Source organism: Falco rusticolus, chromosome 5, assembly GCF_015220075.1.
Source record: "Falco rusticolus isolate bFalRus1 chromosome 5, bFalRus1.pri, whole genome shotgun sequence".
Taxonomy (NCBI): Eukaryota; Metazoa; Chordata; class Aves; order Falconiformes; family Falconidae; genus Falco; species Falco rusticolus.
In genome coordinates, this window is record NC_051191.1 from 21,135,059 (window position 1) to 21,146,764 (window position 11,706).

Genomic DNA, 11,706 nt, shown 5'->3' on the forward strand with positions numbered 1-11,706 from the left:
GCCATTCTTCATTATGGCCATGTCTCTGCTCTGTGGTCACAAGATTCAAGGCACACAAGGCAGCCTCTGGTGTGGGGGTCAGCTGCCTGGTGAGGAGTTGCCCCCAGATTTTAAGTTGAGTACACAACTTCTAGCTCTCTGTTCCATACATGGCAGATGCTGTCACTGGCTAAGAAATATTAAAATCTTTAAAATCTTCTTTGTCTTGTCTTCCGTTGTGATGGGTGATGGACACCATGGGTAGGCAAATTAGGATTTGGATTAAGTCTGGTCCAGGCATCTCAAACAGGGTCAAGAGAAATCTAAGCAGAGGTGCAATTAAATCTGCTGTGGTTTTTATCTAAATTCTTTCAGGAATGTAAGGGAATTTCACCTTCCCTGCACTGCTAACCTATTTACTTGTCTGCTAAAAATAGCCTCTAATGTAGGACACTCTTAGGGAGATACCAGAAGGAAACCGAGTGGAAGGGAGAGCTTTATTTGTGGAAAGCACTGGGATTCTGGCAATAATTTACCACTTTACGGCTTCTTCTCTAGTTATTTCTGTGGGGTATTTTGACTTTAAAAAGAAAATTCCAGAAAAAGTACTTTTGGAAAATGTCTTAAATATTTCTGGAGTACCGAAACAAAGGGATCCAACCAAAAAAAACAACAAAAAAAGGGAACCAGACCCCAAATCTGTCTGCTTTGTTGTGTTTCACTGGTAGCACCCACCCTTACCAAAGGAAAAAGTCAGGTTTTTTAGGTGCCCTTCGGGTCATCTGTGCACCCAGAATTGCTGTGTGTCCTCAGGGATTCAGGATACAGCCATGGTGTTTAGGAGGAGCAAACTGAGAAGGACCACTGTCCTTCACAGCATCATTAGTGGACTAGGTCTTACTGCTGGTCTTTAATTGGTTTTGGTTTTTTTTTCCTTTTTTCTTAGCCTTAAAAGGACAACAGACATGATGTTTGGAGGAAAACAAGTAGTGGTTTGTGGCTACGGGGAGGTAAGGGGTTCATATTTTACATGCAGGTGCTGCATGTAAAATCAACACATCCTTTGCATGGCTTTATCCAGCGGGGCTTTTCTGTCCTTGTGGCTTTTATCTGTATCTGCAGATATCTTCAAACCTGATGGGTTTGCCAGAATTGAAGATTTCATTGATTTCCAGTATATTTCTTTAGTATTAAACAGATACCAAACCTGAACCTTAAAAGACATGAGTATTAAGTATACTGAGTATCTTTAATCTCTGAATATTGACATATCCAGATATTAACATATCATATATTAATATTATCTTTTATGTTTGTATTATATATTATATTCTATTTAATATAATACTAAAATATTCAGAGGCTGGGTTCTGCAGATGTATTGTGCAGCTGCAGCATTGCATGCTGAAGTGTGGTCAAGAAAGATAAGTTAATCTTGACTTACCCCTGTGCTTTCACCCCCAAACGGAGTAATCCTCTCTCAAGGGTGGGGATATTCACCCTTCGACAGTTCTTATCAGGACAAGTTAACACCACTTATGGTGGGCTGTACTGTGCGTGCTCTACTGGGACTCTTTTTTTTTTTTTTTCTTTTTTTTTTTTTTTCCAAAGAGCTAAATTGGGACAATTTTCTCATTTGTAGTCACATTTTTTGGGAACCCTTGGTCATTTAACTGCTCCCCTGAATTCCCCTGCCGGCTGCACCATATGTGCTGTATAAAGGTTAAAGCTTGTTCACCCTCAGAGATTAAACCATTCCGCTTCTTAAATAGAGTAAAGGTTACAAGAAACTCTTAAACTTTCCATGAGATAAGTGTAATCTGCTGTTATTGTGGTGTCTTCTAGATACCAGGACATTTTTTGGGGAAAAGAACTCCCTGGGACCAAAATTGACGGCACTTTTGTATTTTTTAGTGCCTCTCTTATCTAAGCTGGGCTTGACTCAGGCTCTATATTATTCCAAATCCAGGAATTTTATGCACCCAGAAATGGAGTACATGCAACCAGAATTGCTAAGAGGGTTGCAAAAGGCTCTTGGAGCTGCAGAAGAGTTGCCTGGAGTTTACATCCCCAATAAACTTCCCACAGCCGTATTGATGCTCAGTGTCTTCTGAGCTCTCGGCATCTCATTCTTCCTCTGTGCTCTTCTCCCTCCCCAGGTTGGAAAGGGCTGCTGTGCTGCTTTGAAGGCCATGGGCTCCATAGTGTACGTGACAGAGATCGATCCGATCTGTGCCCTCCAGGCCTGGTAAGCAGTCGCCCCGAGCCTGGCTTCTTCTTTAGGCTTTTTTTTCCCCCCAGGAAACTGTGGCCAGTAACAATTCCGCAGTGGTCCCTCCCAAGTGGGATGCTGGTGAGGAATTCATGGCTTCTCTGCACCCTCAGAGGGACCCACAGCTCTCTCCTACGGCCAGAAAATGGTTCCTGTACTAAAGCATCACCCAGTTTATCTGTAACCTACATGCCAGCTTGCATAATCATAACCACAGTGGCCAAGAGTTTAACGATATGGCTTGAAAGAGTGAGTTTAATGATATGACTTAAAAGGATGGTGGGAGTGAACTGAGACCTTTGGAGTGCAGACTTGGGCTTTACTGTGCTGTGCACACACCTCACCAAAGGGATATTTTGGTTTCTGTGATCACCTGCCCTCACAAACCTCTCCTCGCTAACACTGGTACTGTGGCGCAGAGCTGAAAGCACATGGCTGTCCCCTCACACGGGCACGTTGCAATTATACCTGACCTCATTTCCTCCAGGTAATGGTTGTTTTGGTGCAGAGATGCTGCTTCTGCATCCCAAAGTGTGAGACAGAACATGACTATGAAAGCAGAGTCCCAGAAACATCCAGAGCCTTATTAAACTCGCAGCCTCTTCCCAACAGCAAACTTTCAAAGGGCTATTGTGGTCAGGAAACTAATAAGACCTGCTTAATTAGCAGAGCTGATCAACTTTTGGTTTGCTTTGCAGCCTTCACAAGTGGCACATCCAGCACCTGCAGCCTAAATTGTGAATTTGGTTGTTTGCAGCAACCCCCTTCCCTGACTCTGCACGAGGCAACACCATGCAGCCCCTCTCATAAGGAGTTTGCAGTGGGGAAAAAAAAAACCAGTAAATGGAACATACAGCAGAAAAAAAATTGCTTTTTTTTTTACAGTAACTATGATTTCACAGCTTGTGAGAGTCACAGAAATAAGTTCCTGGGAGGACTCTCAACAAATCTTTAAAAAAATCCTGCCCTTTTTATCTGATGCACTGAATACACCTTGCTCGGTGAAGTCAGGAAAGACTTGCTGAGGGCTCAGCACTTCTAAGGATTGTGTAGATGCCTAAATATGCATTGCAAGGTTAGTGATAGACATCTTTGGGCTTGGGATTTTTTTAAGCTTGATCTAAATCCATATCAGAAAGGATTCTGCAGCAGCAGGGCATATCTACATCTTCTGGATGTACTTGGCAGGAGTAGCAGCTTTAAAAAAGCCGTCTCAAATGAAAATTGAGTTTTGCAGATGCGGAGCCCTGACAGAAAATGTGAAACCCCCAAAATCTCTTTTTACTTCTCCCCACAACAGTCCCAAATCCTCCAAGCTGACTCCAGAAACCCTCCTAACGGCTTGGGGTATGTGGCCCTTCGCATGCTGCCTTGCTGTTTTCCAGTCTGGCGTTCAAAAGTTAAAATGAGTGTCTGAGAATCACTTGATGGGTTTTTTTCTGTTTTTGCTGCTTCTGAGACCACTTTTTTTCCCCCCCCTCCTCTTAGCATGGATGGATTCCGGCTCGTGAAACTCAATGAAGTCATCAGACAAGTTGATATCGTCATCACCTGCACAGGTACGTGGTCCCTGAGGCAGGAGGATTGGTCTTCAGGGATACGCACTCCATAATCGGGTGCATCTTTGTCCAAAGGAAAAGGCAAAAAGATGGGGAAAGTGAATGTGGGTATTTAGTATGGATTTTGCTGTCTGGCAGGCAACAAGAACGTGGTGACCAGGGAACACCTGGATCGGATGAAGAACAGCTGCATTGTCTGCAACATGGGGCACTCCAACACTGAGATCGATGTGGTGAGCACAGGGATGTGTGGTGGGCGCAGGGACAGCACGGTGTGGGGTGACAGTGTTTGTGGGACCCGTCAGCAGCTTTGTCTGACACACTGCTTTAGCGAGCGCCTGGGAGGAGCTAAAACAATCCTGTGCTCCTGTGTCTCAGCAGACACCGGCAGACATGTCACTATCATTCCTGCAATCCCAAAGGACTGCAGGCCAGACAAACTGCTCCAGCTTCCAGTGTTGTGTATCCACCAGCCTCATTACTTCCTATGGAAAGTCAGTGAATCACCCACTCTAGCCCAGTCCCTCTGCTATTGTGTTATACCATTAAGACCCAGCCAAGAGTTCAGCTTGGTGCAACACAGCACACTCAACCCCACCATGTTTTACCAAATGGCACCAAAATCTGCTCACCTGTGCTTAGAGATGAGTAGAAAAACGGGAGGGTCTTGTCTGAAGGACAGTGGAGAATTGCTCGGCCAAACCCATGGGTTTACAGCTATTTTCTGTGCTGGAAAGAAGTGACTGCAGCCATGCAGAGCTCAGGTGACCATGAATCCTCTTCAGCCAGAAGACTTTGAACAATAGATGTTGCTGGAGCTTTGATGTATTGTAATCATAAAAATAGTACCAGGTTATGATTCATAAAGGTTTCATTGGTCTGGGACTGCAACTGGACCCAAAGGAAACTATAAGCCCAGGACAGTGTCAGTGAGTTGCTTCCCCTTTTCGTTCCTTTTATGTAGCTTCTCAGGTTTGATCTCTTGCCGGCACTTTATTTTAACACTGTGTTTCAGGCAAGCCTGCGTACACCTGAGCTGACCTGGGAGAGGGTGAGGTCACAGGTGGATCATGTCATCTGGCCAGATGGGAAGAGAATAGTCCTTCTGGCAGAGGTGAGTTGCTGGCAAAGGAGCAGGAATTGCAGCCTGTTGACTGCTTGTGGAGGAAGAAAACAAGGGCTGGATGAGCGATGGAGCTAAAGTGTGTCCAGAAATCACCTCCTTGGCCCTCAGCAGCTCAATAGTCCCTCTGGTCGAAAGGCTTAGTGTAACCCAGTTTTGGCCCATGACTTACTGGAACACAGAAAAGCTCCTGTGGTTTTCTGTATCCCACTCCAGGATATCTCACAGGGTATTTTATCAGGTTTTCACTTCTAAGTAGTTTAACTGAATTATAAAGGAAACCAACATCTTGGGCTTCAAGTGCACGTGCTAAATGGTGTTTCATCCCAGAAGGGACACATTCCACCAGTGGTTCTTGTACCTTCTGTAGGGTTGTAAACTGGTTTTGGTGCTATGTTGAGATAACAACCAGATTTTGCTTCCCAGGGCCGCCTGCTGAACCTAAGCTGCTCCACCGTCCCCACCTTCGTCTTGTCCATCACTGCCACCACACAGGCAAGTAGGGTTTGGGCTGAGCCAAAAGCAGCATCTTGCTCCATAGCGGGCAGCAGTTACTTATCTAAATGTCTTCTCCATCCAGGCTCTGGCTTTGATAGAGCTTTACAATGCTCCCGAAGGCCGCTACAAGCAAGATGTGTACTTGCTGCCTAAGAAAATGGGTAAAGATGTACTCATTGCCTTCTGTTTTGGTTTTGAGATTTAACAGATGGGAGGTTTTGCTAGGCTGAGCTGAGGACAGCAGGGCATCACAGCCTCCTGGGCTCTCCTGTTTGCCTCCCTGCCAAGCTCAGGGTTTTCCAGCAAGTTCTTCCCACTGGGTCTGGGCTCTTCACTAAATTGGACATGTTGTTCCTCCGTCCCACCTGGGGAAAACAGGCTGACGCACTTGGCCGACTGCAAGAGTCTGTCTGTGGTGATGCAGGGGATTTTCATGTAGGGCTTCTGCCAGCTGAGCTGCCTTTGTTGGCTGTGAAGACACATAGTCCCTGACCAACAGCTCTGCCAGCAAAAAACCCTCCTGAGGCCACAAGCTGTATTGACCGTGTTTTTGCTGCAAAACAGGACTTTTTGATGTTAATTGTATTTTTTTGAGACCAGGTGCAGCTTGTCCCTAGCTTGGGTGTTGGTTGTCACCTACCAGGAAAAGGCTCCTGCATCTTCCAGTTTCATAGAACCACAGAATGGTTTGGGTTGGAAGGGACCTTAAAAGATCATCTAGCTCCAACCCCCCCTGCCAGGGGCAGGGACACCTTCCAATAGACCAGGTTGCTCCAAGCCCCATCCAACCTGGCCCTGAACACTTCCAGGGATGGGGCAGCCACAGCTCCTCTGGGCAACCTGTGCCAGTGCCTCACCACCCTCACAGTAAAGAATTTCTTCCTAATATCGAATCTAAATCTCCCCTCTTTCAGCTTAAAGCCATTCCCCCTTGTACTGTCACTACAGGCCCTTGTAAAAAGTCTGTCCCGTCTTTCTTACAAGCCCCCTTTAGGTACTGGAAGGCCACTCTAAGGTCTTTCTGGAGCCTTCTCTTCTCCAGGCTGAACAACCCCAACTCTCTCAGCCTGCCTTTGCCCAGGGGTAGAGTGTAACTCAGCAGCAGGCCCAGGAGTCCTGTTAGAAGGGTATTTCAGAGGAAGGTTTTCCCCTTTCATTCAAAACAGCTGACGGTTTTCCCCACTGAGGGTGAAAAGCAGTCCTACAATTTACCAGCAAAGGCGTGAAGAGTGGTGCCTTTCCCAGCTGGGGCTTTAGTGACCTGGTGTGCAGCAGGCGGGGACTCATTGCCTTCCCCTTACCCACACTAATGAGGCTTGGAATTGTTTCAGATGAGTATGTGGCAAGCCTTCACCTCCCAACGTTTGATGCCCACCTGACAGAGCTAACGGATGAACAAGCAAAATACCTGGGACTGAATAAGAATGGACCTTTCAAACCAAACTACTACAGGTGCTGCTCCTCAGCCTCTCTCTTTCTTTCTGCCATGATGTGGGGTCCGCATGTGAGGGCAGCAGAGGGTATGGGGTGTAATCCCACCAGTCCTCTCAGAAGATATCACGGGCTTTCTGATAATTCCAGTTGCCATGTAGAAAGCAGTCTGGCTGGGGACGGTGCGGTTGGAGCTGTGACGCAGAGCACTTGGCAGGACATGAGCCCTTTGTATCTGGCAGCAGCTGTCACCCAGACGTGGCAAATGGGAGAGTGATGCCATCCGGCCAACTCAGATGACAGCTTTATTTTTAAAGTTTGATGAAGAATGAGATGGCGCAGAGCAGCATTTGCCCCTTGCACCAGGGGCTGCTTGGTCGGGCTCAGCTCCGTGGCTCTGCTCCCTCAGCGTGGGCTGGGCTGATCCCCCCAAAATAATAATTTTCAATATGAGCCCCTGGATCGCTTCCCTTTCCAGGCTTACACTTGTAGCCAACACTGCTACGCATTTTTTACTGTGAAAAATAAATGGCTTTGCATGCATAGATCAGTTTGCCAGTGGGTTGAAGCCCAGTTCCTTTTCTTGCAGGAAGAGGCATTTTCTCAGGTGCAGGTCTTCAGCGTTCACATGTTTGTGGGTTTTTGATTTTTGGGGTTTAGTGGGTTTTGCCAGAGCTTTTTTTTTCTCCTGCCCTATGTTACATGCAAAATTATGGTGCTGCCCCATGGACATGCCCTCCTGTGGAGGAATTCCCTCCAGATTAATTTTCTTTGCCTGGTTTTGGTGTCTGGCTGTAGTCCTGACCTTGTGGGGGTGTGTGGTTTGTCCCATGTGTGGAGAAGTCAGAAGAAGTAGAGGGTTACGTCAGATTCCCTGCATCAAAGGAGAGCCATGATGACAAACATCCCCCATGCACTGTGGGGTGGAGGTGTACTTGGACAGCTTTGGTTTGGTGTCCTGCAGGAATTTAAGCCTCCAAATAGAACAGGAGAAGAGTCTTGTTTTCCAAAGCTCCCTACTTTGATGTGTAGGCGCATAGGGCGGGAGGTGAGAGATCTCCAGGTGCATGTACCCTCTTTTTCTGGATATAACAGGCAATTGGACTTCATCCCGGGCAGCTCAACAGCTTGCTTCGTTAAAACAAGCACCTCTCTCTTTCTACATGTAGCATATCATTTGCAATATGCATTATCTGCTTTTAGTTCCCAGCCTAACAGGAGCCTTCCTGATAAATTCAGCCAGTTTGAGCCAGGCTTTGGTGTTTAAGGCATTGCTGTTGCACCTTCAGTGCATCCCCTTCCATTTCTGAACTGACGTTACAAACTGGTGGGACTCAGACCCTGAATCACTCAGGCGCCGCTGAATTCTTTCCCTTTCCTGTACTCAAAGCGAGAGGCAGCATTCAAGCAGCGAGGGCAGGCAGCTAAATATAATGTGATATTTGTGGGGGAGTAGATACGGTCCAAGTCCTTTTCAAAATCATTTATTTTCTTGTTGTCTACCCCTCCCAAAATACACCATGTTGATGGGGGGGAGCTTTGAATTTCTTCCCCAGTGGCGCACCAAAACCTCCTTTTCTCTTCTTTTCCCCAGATACTAAGTTCCTGCTGCTGTGTCCTGGAGAATCGCGAGGAACAAGAACCCAAGTCTGTTCTCAACTACTGTACAGGATGAAACAGCGCAAGCTTCCTAAGTTAGAGCTGGGCTTGCTCACATAGTAGACAGTGTGTTTAGGTTATTTATTTATTAAATTAGAATACTGTACATGCGGCCTCTGCCACTGGTGTTCGTACTGCCACGGGACTGGGAGACGGTGCATTTCTGTTTATTTCATTTTTCTCTTTGGGTTGTTTTTTTGGGGCTGGGAGGATGGGGGAGGCGAGGAAGAAGCTGGTGGAATCGAATTGTTGTGATGTACTTGGAATAGTTCATTATCACCATTAATCCAATGTGCACAACAGGAGCCGCGGGATCCAACTTCGAGGTCGCACGTTGCTTTTGGTTTCCTTTGCATCCCAGCACTTCTTCCAGCGGAGCAGATCCTGGCAGCCATGAGAGCCGGCCAGAGGGTGGCCGGGTTTGCATTTCTCATACCGTTTGACAACACAGCCAAAAACCTCGTTTGCTCCAGGTGCTGCCAACCAGCCAGGTGCCGCTTTGGCAGCAAAGCGGTAAATCTCGCCGGTGATTGCTGGAGAAACCTCTCGTAACTCTGCTGAACTGCCTGAGGGACAGTTCTGCCAGCAAGTCGGTGAACTTTGCCTTAGCACTGCTGAAAGCTGTAACGAAGGGTCCAGTCATTAGCGTCAGCCAGGGGTAGCCCTTAGTACGTGGTAGGAGCGGGGAGGGCAGAGCAGTGCCCACTTGGAGGCAGACGTGGTGGTGGTGGGGTAGGACCCACCGCCACTCCCTTCATCACAGCTCCGCAGTATTTTCCTGCTGCTTACATTATGAGTGCCAACCTTCTATGGTTCAACCAAAGTCATATTCCTGGTGGGGCTATGGGGCAGCCTTGCGTGCCCATGCTGGTGGAAGAGCCTTGCAACCTCACCAACAAATGCTGCTCATGTTTCAGGGAGCTCTTGCAAATCCAAGCAGAGCTCATCAGCCATCCCAGCTGGGAGGAGCCGTGTCCACACGAGGTCTTTCCCCAGCTGAATGTCAGTCCTCATTGGAAATCTTTGGACGTTTATTTTCTAGTAATATTTGTATTATAAAATCTGGAAATCCCCTTTGAGTGTATGAGACATGCCAGAGTAATCCCCACACCAATGCTGTGCGCAGGGAAGAGTTCAGCATCACTAAAACCCTTCAGTCACCTCAAATCTTGATGCATCAGAGCCAATGAAGAACAAATTTACCATAGTTACTTGTTTTAGCCCAGGATGTCCCCCCCTGAATGCTGTGGACAGCATGGCATGCTTACCAAGGTGACTTTCCAAGTCTCCACGTCTCATCAGAGTAATTTCTATGGTTCACATGGAGAACATGGTCCTTCCAAAAATTGCCTGACCCCGTGAGCACAAAAGCCTGTATCCTGTGGTTACTGCTTTGGTACCTGAGTCTCTCGTCAGCTACAGATTCTTGTTTTGTCCTTGCGGACTTCTTTGCCATCATGAAAAAAATATTTTGTGGCAGCAAATTCATGCACAAGAAAGAAAAAACTCTGGAATTACGGTCTCAGCAGCCAACTCCTTTTCGTGGCTCTTGATGCCGAGCTCTGAAGTCAGCCTGACCACAAGCCACTCATCTTTGGAGCAAATGTCCTCATATGCTTGCTTATTCCAAGTTTCTCTTTGAAATGTCTCAAAGCCTAGAAGGAAGACCTTGAGAAGATCTTAGGGCTTTGAGAAGGCTTTGAGGAGACCTTAGGGCTTTGAGAAGGCTTCATCATAGACTGATGACAAACCACAAGCTTGAAATAATCTCTGCTCACTCATGAGTTTTATCCAGATCCTAAGATTTTTGGGAAGAGTCCCCTGAGCTATCTGAAATGTCACGTTCGGGTCTTTCCCCACACTGGATTACTTTGGTCTGCATCAGCCAGTGAACCCCAGAATTTCTGCTGTTCTCCACAGAGGCGCAGCGTGAAATCCTGCTCTCGGTCGAGGTGAAATGCGGTTGCTGGGTCACGTTGAGCAAACCAGCTTTTGGAAAATAGGTGTCCCAACCGCAGCCACTTCTGCCCCGGGAAAATCCTCCATCCGCATGACCCTTCGGTACAGCTCACGCAGTCGCTTACCTCCCTCACGTCCATTATTTGTGCAGCATACAGTGGTGCTGTTCTCATCCGTGAATTCCTTCGTGACAATTTTTAAGCCCATTTTATCTTCCAGGTAGATAGGAGAAAAAGAAAAAAATCAAAATAAAACCCCAACTGGCTTTTCCCACCTCAATTTTTAAAGCTCTTCTTCATGTCATTCTGCTTGTTCTGTAAGCTTTTTTGCTTGCTTGGCTTTTTCCTAATCAATCTGGAAACATACTCTATGATCATCTCTAAATTAGACGTGTAATGGGTTGTTTTTGTTTTTGTTTTTTTTTTAATGTAACACATTTTTAAAGAATTAGGAAAAAGGAGATTTAGGTAACACCAGCAAAATTGTATAAGGAAATTATGTTCTGAACTTTAGAAATAATAAGACAAAATCTGTCATCAGCTTGCAGTGAGGAAACAAAAACTTTGCAATTGTAACATTTTCAAAAGGATGTTTTAAATATTAATGTCTGAGTGATTGTATTAGATCAGCAATAAAGACTCTGTAATCTCAAAACACAAATAAAACATTGGAAAATTCAGCTTCTCCAGAGTGTCTTTCAGGTCTGGCAGGAGCAGATGGGGAATTTTTGGGGCTGGGGGGTTACAGCAAGGGGGTGAGGGGTGGCGATGCCCAGGGACTGGATGGGGAGGTTGTCCCCAAGCTCGATGTGGTGCCATAGCCCTGAGCTCCCATCGCTGCCATGTAAAACCCAGTTGGGAGAGCTGCTCCGGTGGCCACACATCCTTGTGGCAGCCAGGGCTGTTTGGGCTGTGGGTGGCTGTTTTGCAGCTGATGTGTCCTTGGGGAAAGCAGACTGAGCAGTGCTGGAAAAAATCCCGTTATCTTTTCTGCTCCTGATTTGTCACATCCCTGGCGCGGACCTGAAAATGCTGCTGGGGTGGCGGAGGGAAATACCGACCTAAAGACTTTGTTTTTCCAGTGGCTGGGGAATGATGTGGGACGCGAGCAGCACCAAGATGGGTTGTCAAGCACCTCCCTGGCTGCATACCTATGGTCACCCCCTCAAAAGCAACCGTCCCCCCCATATGGGGTGGAGAGGGAGGGAGGAGAGGAGCAGGAGTGGG

At 46.9% G+C, this 11,706-nt stretch overlaps 1 protein-coding gene across 4 annotated transcripts in view; it reads left to right on the forward strand.

The window, feature by feature from the left end:
* AHCYL2 (adenosylhomocysteinase like 2) overlaps positions 1 to 11,159 on the forward strand; it is a 109,353-nt gene extending 98,194 nt beyond the window's left edge. For all 4 annotated transcript variants that reach the window (XM_037388451.1, XM_037388452.1, XM_037388453.1 and 1 more), the window contains exons 9-17: positions 926 to 989; positions 2,139 to 2,227; positions 3,740 to 3,810; positions 3,949 to 4,043; positions 4,826 to 4,924; positions 5,360 to 5,428; positions 5,514 to 5,592; positions 6,763 to 6,883; positions 8,457 to 11,159. In XM_037388451.1, the coding sequence (XP_037244348.1) occupies positions 926 to 989; positions 2,139 to 2,227; positions 3,740 to 3,810; positions 3,949 to 4,043; positions 4,826 to 4,924; positions 5,360 to 5,428; positions 5,514 to 5,592; positions 6,763 to 6,883; positions 8,457 to 8,463 (694 nt within the window). In that variant the 3' untranslated portion in view covers positions 8,464 to 11,159. The remainder of the gene's footprint in view (positions 1 to 925; positions 990 to 2,138; positions 2,228 to 3,739; positions 3,811 to 3,948; positions 4,044 to 4,825; positions 4,925 to 5,359; positions 5,429 to 5,513; positions 5,593 to 6,762; positions 6,884 to 8,456) is intronic.
* Positions 11,160 to 11,706: the final 547 nt, after the last annotated feature.